The sequence below is a fragment of the Panulirus ornatus genome, chromosome 9 (assembly GCF_036320965.1).
Source record: "Panulirus ornatus isolate Po-2019 chromosome 9, ASM3632096v1, whole genome shotgun sequence".
Classification (NCBI taxonomy): Eukaryota; Metazoa; Arthropoda; class Malacostraca; order Decapoda; family Palinuridae; genus Panulirus; species Panulirus ornatus.
The window spans coordinates 54752431-54771975 of NC_092232.1; the positions used below are offsets into that span (position 1 = coordinate 54752431).

The 19545-nt window shown below is 45.0% G+C and overlaps 1 protein-coding gene across 2 annotated transcripts; it reads left to right on the top strand.

Annotated features, from left to right (window-relative positions):
* Nucleotides 1-3: 3 nt before the first annotated feature.
* Nucleotides 4-18611, top strand: LOC139750433 (uncharacterized protein B0416.5-like). Of its 2 annotated transcripts, none has more exons than XM_071665233.1 (11): nt 4-206; nt 4338-4528; nt 4874-5032; nt 6378-6488; nt 7944-8052; nt 9905-10043; nt 10869-11067; nt 11524-11676; nt 13536-13692; nt 14300-14428; nt 17515-18611. In XM_071665233.1, the coding sequence occupies exons 2-11, from the start codon at nt 4355-4357 to the stop codon at nt 17790-17792; spliced, it is 1608 nt and encodes a 535-aa protein (XP_071521334.1). In that variant the 5' UTR covers nt 4-206; nt 4338-4354; the 3' UTR covers nt 17793-18611. The 2 variants fall into 2 exon arrangements, with proteins under 2 accessions (XP_071521334.1, XP_071521335.1); XM_071665234.1 differs by having other exon boundaries at nt 67-206; nt 4326-4528; nt 17515-17933.
* Nucleotides 18612-19545: the final 934 nt, after the last annotated feature.

The following is a 19545-nucleotide window of genomic DNA, read 5'->3' on the forward strand; positions in this document are numbered from 1 at the left end:
AGTTGGGTAGTGTCGGCTGGTCTCCGGTACGGTGAGGAGAGCGAGTGGGAGGAGGTGGCAAGTATAACAGTGTTGATCGTCGGCGAGAATACTTATTGTATGAGAGTGACATTTGGAAGCCGCCTAACCGCCACAGTGTCCGTCTCAACGCAACGGAAGTTTATTCGCTGGCTGGGAGAGTAAACACGTCTCATAGGCGGTCAGAAGTAAGTGAAAAACCTTCTCTACTACGGTAAGTTTACTGTCATGTGAGCGTGAGTCATCTGGACACTCGTTTCCGTCAAAATGAAGTTCTCTCCTTCTTTGTTTCTTGCCGCCTTATGTTCATCTTTGCTGACGAGTCTTCTCATTTCTTTATTAAAATCATAAAGGCCTTATCATAAAAATAAAAATCACAAGTGCTTCCTGTATTACGGGAAAAGCTTGTCGCAGTACAAGAGATATAGATACCATTCATAGCTTCCATTTCAATTTCTTACTGAAATATACATTTGTATTAGAGATATAATATACGTTGGCAAACCCCTATTATATGTCATTCTCTACAGAGAACGTAGGTGTTCAGGGCCAGGTGCATTAACACAACTAACAGTTCTACATTCTTGTAGACGACAGAGATTAGGTGTACGGTTATGCCCAGCTGACTTTGAGGTGGAGGTTGCTGAGTTAAATGAATCCTGTGTTTAATTTTGATTTAGTACCTAATGAATGAGTGAATGAAGTAGATATTAGCAGACATACTGGTATTTGAGTTTATGAATAGAATGCACATATTCTCCATAAGTTTATATATAGTGTTAAGCTCTAAGGAAGGTTTCTAAGAAACCTAGATAAGAAAAGCCTTCTTGAGGCCTGGAAAACGAGTGCTCTCTAAATTTCTGGAAGGGAAAGACTGTCGTTTAGTAGGGTCTGCTGGAGATGGATAGCTTCTTGAAGAAATGGATAATACAGTCCAGTTTTTCCTTTTTGGGTATGAATCAGGTATGAATTATGAATCAGGAAAACTTCATGGAATCCTGGAAATAAAAGAACCATTGAAGTTCCATATAAAGCAGACCCTCTGGAACATTGGAAAAGCTTAGATAATACATGACCCTGGAATCACTGCATGAGACAACTACTGGAACCTTGGATAAGGTAGACCCACTGGTAGGTGGGTAAGACACTCCCTGGAACTTGGATATGACTTACCCCATAGAACCTTGGATAAGGCAGACCCGTGGAACCTTGAATAGAATAAAATCCTTGAAACCTTGGATAAGACAAACATCCTAGAATCTTAAATGAGGCAGACCCCTAGAACCTTAGATACGACAAACTCCCTAGAACCTTGAATATAATAGATTCCCTGGAACTTTGGATTAGACAACTCCCTGGAATCCTTTATAAGGCAAACCCCATAAAACTTTGGATATGACAGATCTCTAGATGGAAAAGATAGACGCTCTGGAACCAATTATATCACACCCCTCAATACCTTTAATAATACAGCCTCTTGGAACTTTGGATTACTCAGATCCCTGGAACTTCGGATGAATCAGACCCCATGGAACCTTAGATAAATCAGACCTGATGGAACCTTAGATAAATCAGACCTCCCTAGAACTGTGGATAAGTCAGACAACCTGATACCCTTAATAGGTTAAACCACCGGAAATTTGGATAAAACTAATCCTTCTGGAAACCTGGATAAGTCAGATCCCTGGAATTCTGAAAAAATCAAACAAACTGGAACCCTTAATAGTTCATACACCCTGGAACTCTGGATAAGTTAGACCCTTGAAACTGGGTAAGTCAGACCCCTTAGAACGTTGGAAAAGTCAGACCCCGTGGAATCCTGAATAGGCCGGACCCCCTGAGACTCTAGATAAGTTAGACCCCCTGGATCCTTGGATAAATCAGATCACCTGGTATCCTAGATAAGTCAGACCCTCTGGAACCCTAGATAGACCGGACCCCCTTGGACTTTAAATAAGACAGACCGAGGTCCCTGGACATAAGACACCTGAAACTGATCATCGATATAATCGTACATTCTCGAAGTAAACACAGCTCGTGTGAGTCACGGGTACCATCTGGGTTTAAGGGTACTCGGCTCACGTACTTTGGTGTCGGGTAACTGGCACAGTCACTCCTGGTGCTTGGATGCGGCGTCCCCATGAAGTAGGGGAGGGGCGTGTGTTACTGTTCTCTGTTCGATAACACCGGGGGTATCATCCTGGGGTGGGAGGGTTGTCGGCTGAAACAATGGTACTGTTCTGGTCCTTGTTTCATCGCGCTTGGCTCACAACACCGTAAGATAGACGACCTAATTACTCCATGGCCTTGGAAAAGAGAACTCACATGGCTTCAGACGGCCGGAGTTTGTGTTAGGAAAACCTGTCTGGATCCCGTGAGACGGTGCCGAAGACCTTAGTACTCTGCTGGGGTACTCAGACACGGTACTGAGGATCCTACAACCCATGTTTTAGAATTCTGCTGAGGTATCAAGAATTGACGTGAAAATTGCATCTTTGATATGTACTAATTTCTACTGTCACCACACTATGATATTCACGTCTCTTCCACAAACAGCTTGGAAGGGACCAAGTGGTCTGTTGCTGCTTGAATTTCTTTTGTATTTCTTTGTATTCCTTTCAAAGACGCCATTCAGAGTTCTTGTGGCAACGTTGCAGTAAGATGTTTCCTTAGCGTCTCACCAGGCGAGCTTCCTGCTGCATTCAGGGTCACTTGCTTTCACAGTTACCGTGGCACTTGTTATAATCTAATCACGAGCTCTTGACGGCTCTTTTATCACTGAATTAGTAAATGTAATAGAATGCGAGGTAGTGATATATTGAGCTCAGCTCCATCTCTTTCGCCATACCTCGCAAGTCATGATGATAGTCACCCACATCATGAGACATCTCCATCCTGCCGTAAGCTGTTGTACGAATTAAATTCTATAATTATGGAGAAGGGAAGAAAGAATTTTACCTCCGTATTTCATGCGACTGAAGGGGGCGGGAGCGGGGGACCTGGAAACTCCACCCTCCCCCCACTTCTTGTACCTCAATTTCTGAAAGACGAAACAGGAGGAGCCAGGCATGTAAGATGAAAAGTGGCAAGGTGGCTGAAGTGGATGGTATTGCAAGGTGGCTGAAGTGGATGGTATTGCAAGGTGGCTGAGGTTGATGGTATTGCAAGGTGGCTGAGGTTGATGGTATTGCAAGGTGGCTGATGTGGATGGTATTGCAAGGTGGTTGAAGTGGATGGTATTGCAAGGTCGCTGATGTGGATGGTATTGCAAGGTGGTTGAAGTGGATGGTATTGCAAGGTGGCTGAAGTGGATGGTATTGCAAGGTGGTTGAAGTGGATGGTATTGCAAGGTAGCTGAAGTGGATGGTATTGCAAGGTGGCTGAAGTGGATGGTATTGCAGGGTGGCTGAAGTGGATGGTATTGCAGGGTGGCTGAAGTGGATGGTATTGCAAGGTGGCTGAAGTGGATGGTATTGCAAGGTGGTTGAAGTGGATGGTATTGCAAGGTAGCTGAAGTGGATGGTATTGCAAGGTGGCTGAAGTGGATGGTATTGCAGGGTGGCTGAAGTGGATGGTATGGCATGAGAGGGTAGTGACTGAGAAGGTAAAGTGATGTGCAGAGCATCGGAATGGTTGGGCAGGAACAGTGTGGTTTCAGAAGTGGTAGAGGATGTATGGATCAGGCGTTCGCTGTAAAGAATGTGTGTGAGAAATACTTAGAGAAACTGATGGATGTGTATGTGGCATTCATGGATCTGGAGAACGCATATGATAGTGTTGATAGAGATGCCTTTGGAAGGTCTAAAGAATATATGATGTAGTAGGAAAGCTACTTGAAGCAATAAGATTTTTTTAATCAAGTGCATAAGGCATGTGTACGAGTAGGAAGAAAGGAGAGTAACTGGGTTCCACTGACTGTGGGTCTGCGGCAGGGGTGTGTGATGTCCCCATGGTTGTTTAAATGTTTCTGGATGGATGTGGTGAGGGAGGTAAATACAGGAGTTTTTGAGTTTGGGGAAGTAAAGTCAACTAATTATGATTCATTAATGATAGTCGTTAGCTCTCTCTCTCTCTCTCTCTCTCTCTCTCTCTCTCTCTCTCTCTCTCTCTCTCTCTCTCTCTGAGCTATTCGACCTCTCCAAATACCTTTATCATCCCTAAGCAGTTATGAGCATATATTTTCACATTCATCTTTTGTTTATCATTTTACATCCATGAAATCTTCCTATAACCTTTGTTATGCTTTGCTGAGGAATGAGTCGTTCACATGGCACGTAGAAGCCCCGCTCACAATGTTTACCTCCCAGTTTCTCCCGCAGGACAGAGGGGCGCCACCATGGAGGATAGCGTGACCGACGGGGAGGTGGTGCAGGAGGAGAGGGAGGGCAGTCCTGGTATGGTGGAGGTCGGGCTGGCTGAGGCTGGGCCGCGCGCCGCCGTGTTCCCACTGTACCCACAACGCTGGGCCGTACTCATCACCGTTCTCCTACTGAACATATCCAACGCCTCGGTATATCTATCTATCTATATATATCTATCTATCTATCTGTATATATATATATATATATATATATATATATATATATATATATATATATATATATATATATATATATATATATATATATATATATATGACCTAGTAGTGATATCTTGACCTGATGGTAATATCTTGACCTGATGACATTATGGTTTTCACCAGAATATAACTTGGCCACTCTGATGATACCTTGCCCAGCCAGTCATATCTCGCCCAGCTGGTAATAACACCAGCTGGTAATAACAACACCAGCTGGTGTTATTACCAGCTGGTGATAACACTTGGCTCAGCTGGTAATACGTAGCCTCTCCTCAGCTGTGGATCAACATAGCGCCGGTGGCATACAAGGCGTCTGAGTACTTCCAGGTTGAGGTGTCGGCCATCAACTGGTTCAGCGTGGTGTACCTCGTCGTTGCCTTCCCCTTCACCTTCATCTCCACCATCTGCGTCAACTCCCTCGGTCTGGCCCCCGTCGTGAGTACATGAGGGGCATAGTGGGTAGGTTGGTGGTATGGGGGGAAGGTGTTCGTAGAAGATGAGGAATGAGGAGAGAACATGGGATAATGAAGTGATAATGAGGAGAGAACATGGGATAATGAAGTGATAATGAGGAGAGAACATGGGATAATGAAGTGATAATGAGGAGAGAACATGGGATAATGAAGTGATAATGAGGAGAGAACATAGGATAATGAAGTGATAATGAGGAGAGAACATGGGATAATGAAGTGATAATGAGGAGAGAACATGGGATAATGAAGTGATAATGAGGAGAGAACATGGGATAATGAAGTGATAATGAGGAGAGAACATGGGATAATGAAGTGATAATGAGGAGAGAACATGGGATAATGAAGTGATAATGAGGAGAGAACATGGGATAATGAAGTGATAATGAGATCAGATGGGTCTTTGGAAGACTAGATATTGGTTTTGGTTATCCCTAGTGTTGGGTATCTGTGGTGCCCAGGACATGCAGGTGGCGAGGGAAGGGCGAGTCTGTTGGGGATGACACGGCCTGGGAAGTGAGTCAGTTGTTGTTCGCCGATGGTGCAGCACTGGTGACCAGCTGATTCAAGTGAGAAACTGCAGAAGTTGGTGACTGACTTTGGAAAAGTGTGTGAAAGGAGAAACTTAAGAATAAGTGAGAATAAAAGCAAGGTTGAGGAATAGGTTAGGTGGGGTGTGAGTTTAAATGGTGAGACGTAGGTATATCTCCTCACACATGATACTACAATACTTCTCTCTACTGGTATATGCTCAGGATAGGAACACTTGTAGGAAATCTGAAGTAGCCATCAAGAAATCTGTTTTAATGCCTTCATGGAGTCTGAGGCACGACTGAACTTAAATCTTACACTCAGCCTTTTGACTCTTAACACTCAGCCAGGCGACTGTAATAATCATGATTCTAACAATCGTCCGCAAAGACACTATTCCAGTCTACATAATTATTTCATATGGTATTCGATTCCTACTAGGAATATGTAAACAAGACTACCTATAATATAAAGTCTTTAATACTACTGAATATCAGGAAGAACGTACATCGTGTGGCTGAAGATAACATTCCCATGTCGTCTCTTTTCCCCGGTATTAACACATTGTTCTGCCTCAAAGATTTAGATTTATTCCGATGTATTAAATGTGTATACTTATTATCTTTCATTGTATTGGAAATCTCAGTATTATTATGTCGTAGTAAACGATATTCTGTCTGCTGATCCGAGTTACCAGTATTTGTTTTTCACTTCGAGTATTGTCAATGACATTCACAAAATCTCTTTTGAAATCGACCCCTTCCTCTCCTGCTCCACAGATTCACATCGGGTCGGCGCTCAACTGCCTAGGGGGTGTGATGCGAACCGTCTCCACCTCAGGCCTCATCTCCAGCCTCCCAGCTCAGTTTGCCGTCTCCATCACAGGCCAGGTGGGTACTGAGGGATTTTTTTTTCAGCACAGGTACTGGGGTCTCTTACCATTGGGTGCTCTTACCACAGATACTAGAGTCTTTCACCATAGGCACTGGAGGCTCTCACAACGGAGTTCATGGAGGCACATTTCTAGTGTTAGGACGAGTCTCATAACAGATATCGTATTAAGGCCTCTGGAGTCTCATGCCAAACGGTCTACATAGGGGCCTCTGTGCATTGGACGTAATCTTCTTTAACCACAGTTTTAGATGACTGTGGCAGGAGCGAGTGTCGTCCACGCAGCTCAAGAGGTGTAGGAATTCCTGATCCCAGAATGCAAGGACTTTGGCCACAAACTGTGGATGAATTTGATGAAGAGGGCGGCTCTCGCTGGCCAGTGGACACATGCAACCCTGACACTGCGAAAGTGTTTACCAACGAAGAGTAGATATTTCCAGCCAGGTAGAGTAAGAGGACCTAGGTACACCTGACAAAATGTTTCGGCTAAAAGAACTTAGAGTATTCTGATCTCGAGGAAAATGATGTTCAGATAGTGGGTTACCTGTGAGGGTCAAGAACTCTAGGCAGTGAATATGTAATGCGTAGAAGCAATAAGGTTAAAGGAGGATTTGGTTGTGGGCCTACAGCATGTAGGTGTCTCGATTATAAGGAAGTATGTAGCTGTAACCATATGGATTAAGAGGATCCTAACCTCGTAGTGTAAGGGACTTTAAGCAAGGGAGGAAAGAGGATCTGACCACCTGGTGTTGAACCCAAAAGAGATGTGATGTACGTGGTTTTGAACAGGGAGGGGAGAGGAATCCTGGTAAGGGATCCCTGCCTCAGTTTACAAAGTCTGACATCTGGGTGCAGGGATGTTATGAAGACAGAGTATCATGTTACTCACCTCCCGAGGTTTAACTTAACCATAATCCTTGATTGTGAGAAAGCAGGAGGACACTCTCCTGCATCGTCTTGACTGTATCTTATCGACCAGGGTCTGCAGATTCACGCAAGAAGTATCACTTATAGACTAAGATTGTGTCGTGTCCTTGGCACACACACACACACACACATACGCAAAAAAGTAATCTGATGGTGATAACATGAAGAGGTAATTATAGGCTGAATGTGTATACATATAAATGGTGCTACGTAAGCATAAGGTTGTGATCACTGTATTTACGATTAAAATAACCCTATGAGTACAAGATTATTGACACGTTTTGTCTGCCTACGGGTGTTTATCGGTGACGCCAGACAAGTGTTGTGTACATCAAGCACTAGGTAACTGGATGTGGACCTCGTAAAACTTGGATCATGTTGTGAGAAGCAGTGGTATGTTGTGGGGAAATGAGCAATCGCCTTTATTTATCTTAACTAACGATTGACGAGAGTGTGAGTGAGTGGAGCATATTACTTTGGGGTTAGTGTGAACTACAGGGTTTCACAGCCCCTGCCTCCTCCCGCAGACCTTCGCCGGGATGGCCCAGTGCTTCGTGCTCTTCATCCCGACGAAGCTGTCGCAGCTGTGGTTCCCTGAGGACGGCAGGGCGCTCTCCACCACCATCCTCTCCCTCTGTGAGTACTGACAACTTCCACCTCTTCCCTCCTCCTCTGTGGGGGTCTCCCCTTCCTCCTCTGGGAAAGTCTCTCCTCTTTATCTCTTGGAAGACAGGGTTCTGATGAGGCCATAAGAAGATAAACAACAAGCAATCCACACAACTCGCATCCCATCACCGCCCGTCCACCTCCAACAAGACGGGCGACCGAATCCTACCTTGTTGTATCTATGTTGTTGTTTCTTGGGTCATTACGGCCAGCCACCTATGAGGAAGGTCATTAGGTCAGCAACCCTATTTAATATGCGATTGTGAATCTATCTGCCAGTTACTTAGTCCCTCACCCCCCCCCCCCCCCCTTGGTGGAAAATGACCTGTTCAACCGGGTCAAGAGCCAGTGACCCTTATGATGGGTATGAGAAAAGAAAACGAAAGATGAAGAAGACGAAGGAGGAACTAAACATATGTGTTAAATATCTGTCGGGAGGGCTCGACATCTTTCACCCGTCTTGATAAGATACAACTCAGTCTTGATGGTTTATCTTATCATACTCTGGCCACCCGAGGTCACCAGGAGACGTCTGTAAGGTCAGGTGGGTCTAGATAGGCGTAGAGTTGGCTTGGCGAAGGTGTTTGAATCACCTTTTCTCTTGTCAGTTGAAAGTGCAGCGCCTTGGGATACTAGTTAGGGATCGTATCATATAAATGTCCACAGCTGCACCCATGAACTCAGCCGTGTATACACACACACACACACACACACACACACACATACACACACACACATACACATGCACTTACAAACGTACAAAATGTATACATGACAGAATCAGACGAGGTATCGTATTGTATCGGTATGTTCTCATAACACTATAGCGATAGATTTCCTTATGGTAAGGTGAGCTTTGACCATACAGTAGCTGGACCTTGTATTCGGATACTATGATATTTCAAATGTATATTGATGCTTATCTTTTCGTCTGCCATTTGGATATACAATCGATTCTCCTACCTTAGTACAATAGACGAAAGGAGATTCTGTCCTTCGCCGACGATGCGTCATTGTTTTTCGATGTTTTTGTTTTTCGATGTTTTGATCCGAGTTGTGAAACAAAGTTTGGTGTAAGATTCTTTATCAATACTTCTTGCTTTAGGATATTTTCTCCTACTTCGTTCAGGATATATTTCGATTTTTTTTCTGTTGAGCGACACCTCCTAAGCTCTTAGGCATAAGTGCTTTGTATCTGTAGACTACGAACGATTATGTCCCGTTCATTATCACGTCAACAGCTTCAGTGAGATAACAGATAAGGTCAGGGGCTCATCCACTCACGTTATTAATTTGTGAGAGATAAAGGAGACTTCCAAGCCCTCAACCGGTCTCCTGGTTAGGTAAACACAGACAAGATCTCGACCCATTACAGTGTATCTCTCCAGAGATGATGGTGGTTGTTGATGCTCTGCCATCTACATTATTAGTTCTTGTTTCTTCACCCACTGACTATGTAAATAGGGGCTGCGCTAAGGTCAGCAGCAGGGAATGTATGGACTCCTTCAGGGTGGGAAACCTGTGTGTGTGTGTGTGTAGATTTGGCTTATGGTCAGAACACAGTCACAATGTACTGAAATTTCGGAACTTCAGCACATGTCTCGGGTGATGTCATTAGCCACATCACCCTCAACGTTTCCACTGACGTCTGCCCCTCTCACTGACTTCCTCCCCTCTCCCCTCCCCACACTAACGTGTCCTCTCCCCTCTCTCTTCCCCACAATGACGTGTCCTCTCCCCTCCCTCCTCCCCACACTGACGTGTCCTCTCCCCTCTCTCCTCCCCACACTGACGTGTCCTCTCCCCTCTCTCCTCCCCACAGCCAACACAGTGGGGATTCTGGTGGCGCAGGTCACATCTCCCCTCCTGGTCCCGGACAAGACCCACCTGCCGATGATGAACTATGTCCACGGCGGCGTGGCCGTCCTCGTCCAGGTGGTCACCCTCGTCTGCATCAACAGGTGGGTCGTCCTCGGGAGGAGGAGGAGGGGGAGGAAGAGGAGAGGGAGGAGGAGAGGGAGGAGGAGGAGGAGGGGGAGGAAGAGAAGAGGGAGGAGGAGGAGGAGGAGGAGGAGGAAGAGGAGGAGGAGGAGGAGGAGGAAGAGAAAGGGATGATGGAGCAGGATGGGGGTTAGGAGAGAGGGACAGATAGATGGCCCAGTGGGAGGAATGGTGTATTATGCAGTAGTTATGATGCAGTCCTTGTATGATGCCGTGTATTGTAGTCCGTGTATGATGCAGTATACTGTAGTTAGTGTATAATGCAGAAGTTATTGTGTAGTCCATGTATGATAGAGAAATACAGCGATGACGATTCTTCATCTCTGATGTTTAATACAGTATGAACACTACCGTTCTGCCTGTTCAATACTGAACAATTTCTTGTTCTTAAGATTGGTGGAACGAACAACGTCTCTAAAGTTCAAAGTAATATCACTTTCCTATGGAAGATAACACTTATGACTCAGACGTTTAATCTTCACTGCGCAAGTATCGCAGCCTTTTGACGCAAGACATGACGCGTCCAGTGGGGCAGTGATGGGATCGTAATTATCAATTTATATATAAATTTTCAGTGTCATAAAGGGAACTGGATATGGGTTCAAAGTTATCAATTTATATGAATTCTCATTATCATAAAGGGAACTGGATTTGAATACGAGGCACCAGGATAGTTTCATGTGTTTGATTAATAAGCATCGAGCATTGTGTGTAACCTTATTTAAAGATAGATTCAGACTCCATGCGTCCTCGATGATGTCCTCTGACTCTCTTCATTTTTGCAGGTCGAAACCTCCGACGCCGCCTAGCTACAGCGCCGAGTGTGGGGAGAGAGACAGGGCGCCCTACCTGCACCAGCTGAGGGAAGCCTTCACCACGATGCCCTACCTCTTGCTGCTGATCTCCCTAGGGTGTGGAGTGGCGATCTTCTCCTCCCTCGTCACCCTCACACAGCAACTTCTCTGTCCTTTAGGATACCACGACGTTAGTGCCTCAAAGTCCTTCATTTCCTTATAAGATGTTGGATATATAACGTACAAACGATGGCTACACTGTGCACCTGGCGGTCTCCCAGTCTACTAGATGCTTTACCAATTCACTCAGTTGCTTCCCAGGTCGAGGCATGTGCATGTTACTCACTGTTCACTATGGATGTTATTTCTGTCTTGATATTCAGGCCGACTTGTGTCTTGTAGGAGGCCATCCATCTCTCTCTCTCTCTCTCTCTCTCTCTCTCTCTCTCTCTCTCTCTCATCTCGTCCTCACCTGACTCATCATCCCTGTTCCTTCACTCACCTCTCTACAATCCACTCATCCCTCTCATCTGGATGTCCTCCTCCCTCAGATATTCTCACCTGGACGTCCGTCCTCCCACAGATATTCTCACCTGGACGTCCGTCTTCCCACAGATATTCTCACCTGGACGTCCTCCTCCCACAGATATTCAGCGGTGTGGCTAACGCGGTGATGATCCTGAGCGGCCTCGCTGGTTCAGCCGTGACCGGCATCCTGGCCGACAGGACAAAGGCCTTCGGCCCCATCACCTTGCTCTTCTACGGCTTTGCCGCCATCTTCTGCATCGTGATGTTGGAGGTAAGGGCGCGTCATGCGGTCCGCATCATGGGAAGGTCTTCCCCGTGGCGAAGACGATGATTTCCTTAATCTCGTAAGTTCATGAGCTTTTGAACGACTGTTTTGTTAACGAACTCGGCAAATTCAACATCCAAAATTACAGAGGTTCCTCACTGCGGGTCTTATGGACACAAGATGTGATCTATTCATTTATATTTCTTATGTAGTCGCTTTTCCTACCTTCAGCGAGGTAGCGTCAAGAACTTTAACTGAGCCGAAGAAGAAAAGAAATCTGCACTTGCTTCTTTCTTCTGTTCCTCCTTTTGGACAGTGGTAGCACAGGAGGGGAGGGCTTCCTAGCACCCTCTTCTCCTGCAAGCTCGCCCCTCTTAGTCTTCTTCTAAGACACGCAGGAGGTACGTGGGTAGTAATTTTTCTCCCCTCTCCCCAGGGATATATTTAGATAAGGGAAAAAGATTAGGGCATACACTAGTGTGTGTGTGTGTGTGTGTGTGCGTAATGACCATGTAACTATTATTGAGGTCGCTAACCTTCTCAGCAAGTGTAAACAGACGGTCGGATCTAACCCTCCTTACTTGGGTACTGTGGCACGGAATCTCCCGGCCAGACCCATACCCTCGACCCACTAGGATGCACTACTGTGTCTTGAGGATAACACAACATCGAGGGCGTCAAGCGAGCGAGAATCGTCTCATGTTATAGAGTTTATCTCCAGCATTGATGTCGCGTCCATCATCCCGACACTGACTCAGAAAACGCTCGTAAGAATGACCGCCAGAGTGTAAACATGTCTGTTATCTCGACCGCCGATATCATCAGTTTGATATACGATGTGTTGACACTGGGAGTCACTCTCGCCAGCGCATGATTTGAATTTCTCAGACTTCCTGCGATGAAAGTACTGGTCCATTATTCTCTCTTTTGACTTACACACTACATCGTGTGTGTGTGTGTGTGTGTGTGTGTGTGTGTGTGTGTGCGTGTGTGTCTGCTAGTGTGTGTGTGTGTGTGTGTGTGTGTGTGTGTGTGTGTGTGTGTGCGCGCGCCATTCCACATTCTTTCGACAAACTTGCTCGCTCCTGAGGATCGTAAAGGATAGATATCTTTTTCAGAACTTAAGTATATCAGCCAATTTCATTTTTGAGTATGCAAATGAGTCTGTGATGATGTTATACTTGTTACATTTGGGACAAATACCAGCAGACTGAGGCCATCCTCCCAGCAGACTCTGAGTGACGTGAAAGTTGAACAGAAAAAAGTTCTAAGCGAAGCTTCGGATGAATCACAAACCCGAAACCTCTGAAAAACTTCTCGTCTTAACCTGCGTGTGTTTGTTGCTCTGTGATCTTTCTGAGAGACAGTCCAGCAACCAGAAGATGGACGACGTATGCAAGAGCATCATCTTCACCAATGAACACCATAGTAACACCTCAGACTGTTTACCCGAGGCTCAGTGAACCACATGGCTCCCTTAGGTTTTCGAATGGCCGCCAGGGGACCTTTTCCTTATTTTTGTGTTCTCTGATATACAACTTCTGGGTTCTTGATGTTGCGGTCTGGTATATTGATATATTGATATCACTATTTAACGGCACTTTGATATCAAAAGACTAGGACTTAGTTATCAGAACAATGGAACTCACATTTCACACCAGTAGAACTCGGGAATCAAAACACTGGTATCCAGATATCGAAAGCTACCGGGTTCTTGTCCAATCGGGTAATCATTAAAAGAAGGGAAGTATCATTACTTTTTTAGGGCCAGTATCTAAATACCCAGGTAATCCTGATATATTAAAAGAATCGTATTCCTGAAGCGCAAGGTAACTGACACCAGGGTTCGACCCCCCTCTCGGCAGATGTTCATGGTCCCGGGTCAGCCAGCCATCGTCGCCGTCAGTGCGGGTCTCTTCGGGTTCTTCGGGCTCGGGTCGTACCCGATAGGCTTGGAACTGGCGGTAGAGGCGACGTACCCAGTGGAGGAATCCATCAGTACTGCCTTCATCTTTCTGTCAGGTGAGGAACCTACCAACACCCACCTCTGGCTGCTGCTTTCCATACCTCCTGTGTTGGAGACGAGACATACGAGGATTGACTATCGTGATATCTCCTTCTTTCCTATTATTATATTTTTTCCTATTTATGATCTTCCCTTGCGTCTGAGATGGTTATGAATAAAGCACGCTTTTCCCCGCATCTCGTCGGCGACTTTGACAAAAAAAAATTTTTACTTTCTTTAAGAAGGCAAGCCAGTCCCTGGGGACATTGTCTTACGTGAACCGCCATATGTGCGTGAGACAAAAAGCTTGAAAATTAATGAAGATGGGATTCAAACCCTTATTTGTATACACTTAGGTATATACGGCTCCTCAACACACGGGAGACACACACCTCCCAAGTTCGAACTACCATTCCACCTCCTCAACGCCTGGGGTACACCCACCTCCCCAAGTTTGAACTACCTTCTCCCCTCTCTGACACCCGCAGGACACCCATCTCCCCAGCATGAAACGCCTCCCTACCACCTCAACACCCACAGGACGCCCACCTCCTCCCCGTTTCCATCACCTCACCAATCCTGGCAGAGCCAACTACCTCACCCTCTCTTCTCTCTGTGTGGCAGGTCAGATCCTGGGCGTGGTTATCATCTCCCTAGTGACGCTCTTGGCCCAGGACCAGAGGCCTCAGTTCGCCGACATCCAGGTGTGCACCAAGGACCCAGAGAGCGAGATAATGCCCAAGGATTACACAGGTGAGGGATGTGTGTTAATCTGGTGCGTATGATTACTACTAGTGGTCACTATTTGTGTGGAACGGGGAGAGAGTTTTTATACCGGTGTTGACCCGTTGCTTAACCTTATATAGAAATGTATCACGTCTTCATGCATGCATACACACTCACAGCCTGTACCTGTGTGTTCGTAATTAACTGCCTGTTTGTAGTTATCTATTTGTACTCTACAGGGAGGGAGTTCTCAAATCTTGGAGCTACATCTCTTGAACATTCTCTATCATACAGTTTTTTTTAAACTTCCTAATGCTGTTCACATTTCCCACATTCTCTTTCAGTTCATTCATGCTTACTACATCTTCTTTCACAAGTTGATTTTATGTTTTGTTCTCGGGCAATCCTGTGACCACATCTTTCGGAGAACTGTTCTGTCTCCATCATCATCATTCTAGTTCAAACACATAAAGGTGTTGATTTGGTCACCCCTCAGTCTTCTCTTTTCCATGGTGGGATTTTTTTTTTTCAGGCTTCTAGCCTTTCCCTGTAACTCATTTCTCTTAATTATGGTACTACCTTTGTTGCTCTCATGTGCACCTTATCTATTAGCTTTCTGTGCATTTTGATGTGAAGTGACGAAACTCTAGAGGCATGTTCTAGTTTTGGCCTCATGGAGGACATGAGGAGCTTGCCAAACATTTTCCTAATGTGGGACTCTGGCGTCGTAATGGACGGTATCAACTCTCAAATCTTTCTCACACGCAGAATCCTGAAACTTGTATCCTGCTAGATGATAACCCTGGTGAGGCCGTCTTTCACTTTGTCCCATCCTCAGTACTTCACATTTACTGAGGTTGGATTTCATCAACCTTGCTTTAGACCAACTTTGGAGTCTGTGTAGGTCCCCTTGTAAACTCCCTCATTTTTCCCTTCCCTCATGACCTTTGCATCATTTGTAAACATATTCTGGTCGGAGTCCAAACTTTCTGGCGAGTCGTTCACATAAATCAAGAAGAATAACGACCCCAGAACAGAACCTGGGGCACTCCACTGGTGACCTTCACTTATTTGGAGGAGGCTCCTCTAACATGTGTCCTTTATTTAAACCCTTCTATTGAGGGAGTCCTTCCTTTATTCCTACCTGGTGGGTTAGCTTCTTAATCAACCTCTTATGCGGTATAGTGTCAAATACTTTCTGGAAGTCCAGATGCGAACAGTCCAACCTGCCTTCCCTTTTTGCCTAAAACAGAGCTCACTCTCTTCTAGAAATCTAAGAGTTTCGTTACACGTTCACCTCATTTTCCAAAAGTTTTGTTGCCTTTCACTTTGGTAATTTCCCCTCCATAGAAAATCATCCATTTACCCTCTGATTGTCCCAGGCCCAAGCAGACCAACACCTGTCAAGGAGATTAGTCTATAGTTCACCGCCTCCTCCTGGTCTCCTTACATGTAAATCGATATGATGTTTGCCTTTTTCCACTCCCTTGGCACTTTCGTCTTTCTCCAGGAACACCTTGAACAGTATTTCAGATCTGTCTAGTGTACATGCACACCTACTCTGTACATCTCGTGAAATTTCATCTGGACTACAAGACTTGTATGAGTCAAGACCCTTCAGTGTTTTGTTAATGTCTTTTCTAGATCCCTCTTTGTTTTCTGAAACAGTGTCTTCCACTGTGGAAACAATTCTGAACTTGTGATACAGTTCCTCGCATATCCTTACATTATCCTCGACAAATTTACCCCATGGGTCAGGTAGCTTGATCAGCTGCTCTCTAACATACAATTTACTCCTGATAATTTGATGGAAAAGTTTTAGGTTTCCTGCAGCCTTGTCCACATATTCATTTTCAAAGCCTCTTGGTCCCTCCTTTCTTAACCTGGTATACTCGTTCCTTGTTCTCTCATACCTTGCAACTGCTGGCTGGCTGGCTGGCTGCAGTGTCGGCTATATCTTTGTCACATTTCGAAGCTCATTTGTTTTTTGACAACTTTTATTTAGATTATTTTTCCCTCTTTCTTAATTCTTCCTCTATATTTGAGACTAAGGGCGCCCATGTCCCCCTCTCTTCACTGTGAATTTCACAGAACCTTTCATAATGATGCTCTGCTTCCTGGCTACTGTACTTCGTTTCCCGAACTTTGTTATCATAGAAATTGTTAAGGTTTGTATAGTTTCCGTGATTCTATCTCTTCCTCAGGTCCTTACTCATCTCTGCTCTTTTAACTTCCTCATTTGCCACATAATTAAAATCCAGCATTGCTTGATCACCTTTTTATCAACTGGTGTATCGTATATATTCTCAACATTTATGTCAGTAGGTGTGAAGATAAGATCTAGCAAATAGTGGGGTATCAGTCCTTATCTTAGATCGTTGACTGACCTGCTGGTGTAGGAATACTTTCCAGACACACACCAGACACTTGTGTGGTCGTGATTCCTTGTCACCAGGGGAATCCGCCACACTGTGTCATTATAATCGAAATCGTCCATCATTTGTGTTTTACGTTGTGTGTGTGTGTGTGTGTGTGTGTGTGTGTGTGTGTGTGTTTGTGTGTGTGTTCATCTGCCACTTTTTCTGGTACTTATTTATTAATGTTTGTTCGGGCAAGAATTTCACGCTTTTACAGCCCCATATTTTTTCTTCTCGTTTCCTTCATAAAATTCATCTTTTTTTCATTGTTAGTCACCTTCTATTTCCTCTTCACTTACCGTGTTCCATGTGACCGATAATCTTTGGCTAAAGAAGATTATTTCCCATATTTTGTTGGCTCGTTTTGCCTAATTCCTCGTCATGTTCTCCAACTGAACCGTTCCTCTCAGTTTGAAGGGATCGACTTCTTTTAAGGAACTTTTTAGTTAGAGCTTTGACCATCCTGTCCTCAACTTTGAATTTCTCCCTCATACTTCGAGGTAAGTGTTTGACTGCTATCTTCCTCCTGTATCCCCAGATTTCCAAGTTGCGTTAGATTTCGTTACCTATATTTGAGCTCCCTCTAGCATGCTTCCTCAAGCAAGGAAACACAAAATTGAGTGACGGATATTTTGGAGTTGATGCAAACATATGTTTTCGTAGATGTACTCACCTGTGCGTCTGCCTGCCCCACAGTGTCCTTGATGGTGGTCATGAGTCTTATGTCGTTCGTGGTCTGTCTGGTCATCACCTTCTTCAAATCACCTTACAAGAGACTGGAGGCTGAGCGGATTTCCAGATCCTCCAACACATCCATCTCTTCGTCCTTCCAGTCCCTCTCCGTCACTTCAGGATACGCCTCCCAGCATGGGACAGACACCTCCTCCTCCACCAGACTCTCCGACAGGAGTCCCGATATAGAGGCGACTGTAGAAGACGACCAGGAACCGGACTTCGAGCAGTGTCACTTGTAGTTCGAACTGGCGAGGTGGAAGAGAAGACGACGCCTCCTGAAGTGATTCGTCCGTGCCCCCTGAGGTGGAAGGGATGTCTGCCTTCATCAGCTCCTCTCTGTCTGTGGTGGAGTTGATGATATATCTCCCTCCCTGCCTTTTTATGTCCGAGACCCAGATCCGCATCTTGCAAGACGGGGTACTGTTCCCTGAGCCAAGCCGAGCGGTGGATCCAAGAGAAAACTCCCTCATTCGATCTATAAAAATGACAAGAAGGCCATATTGAATGGACCTCATCCCTGCCGTGGTACATGGTAGAAAGAAACATTCATGAGGTGTTCTGCCGACCCATTCATGTACCACTAACTCATATAAAGACCTCACTACTCCCAATGAAAGAGACCAAGCGACCAAAGTAGAAAATTATCATTTTGGTCCGGTCACGCTTCTGTTTATGTGTGTACATCTCAAGGTCTCACACTAATGTGATAATCATGTATGTAAACATGTATGTGTGTTGTTCATATGTTTATCTAGGTTGATTGAGGTGGCTGGGAGCTTAACGAGTCGAGAATCTTCCTCTCTCACTGACTTCCTGAAGGTAGGATCAGCTAGAGGAAGAAAGCCATGTTCCGATGAGGACAGTGGGGGTGGCTTGATATCCCCCTCTTTTATATCATTATTTTTCCAATGGCGAGAAATTCCTTAATAGGATTGTACTCCCTATCGTCCAACAACGATGAAAGAGCTTCGCTGTAAGTGAATTATCACTCGTAATGATATATTTATATGATTTCTAAGTATACGGATCTGATTGCCATTTAAATGTTCAGCTGTGAAGTGTCTTATTGTTATCATCCTTAATACATACAATACGTCACTACCTGACCAAGTGTGGAGTGAGTGATGACCAAGGATCCTGGGGTGTGTGTATGTGTGTCCTTCTTTATCACTCTTGTAAAAAAAAGATTTTCTGGAAATATTTGTTTATGATCCAGTAAAAGACCAAAAGCTGTGATATTACTATATTATTACATGTGATCACAATTGATCGTTTCGTGTAAGTGACTAATAAGTTCGTCTAATAACGACCCTGTTACGCAAGGTCTTTCCTTCTCAAAACCCCAGTGGGAAGCCAAGCGAACACGTACATCATAACTCAGGCAAACTGATGAAGGCCTGTGTGTGTGTGTGTGTGTGTGTGTGTGTGTGTGTTTACTGCCACCACAACCGCCACAAAGGTTGTATTTATAGAGAGAGAAGTTCTGGGGACGAGATTATGCACGACACTTAAACAACCAGACCATCAATAGTCCTTCTAGTGGCGCGCTCGGCTGTGTTGACGGGCACGGCATCTTTGGGACAAAGGTTCGATTGTTCCTGAACACTTCTCCCCCGCGACACAAGGTCTTCCAGTTCATCATGACCTTTTCTTGGATTTGTGTGTGTGTGTGTGTGTGTGGTGGACGAGATTCTGTATTGTCTGAATCGAGTCTGGTGAGAGTGAGGCGAGAGTGTAGAAGATTAAGAAAAAAAGTAAGTTTAACAGTGAGTTTTGCAGGGCGAGTGTTGCACACAGTGGGTATTGCAGTAAAGAAGGTCTGTAAAGGAATGAGGTGTTGCGTAGAAAAGGTGTACCAGGAAGGGGATGTTTCAGAGAAAAGGTGTAGCTAAGGACGAGGTGTTGCAAAGAGCAGGTACATGAAGGACGGGATGATGCACATAACAGGAGCAATAGTGAAGTGGTGTAGTAAAAAAAAAAAAGCTGTAAGAA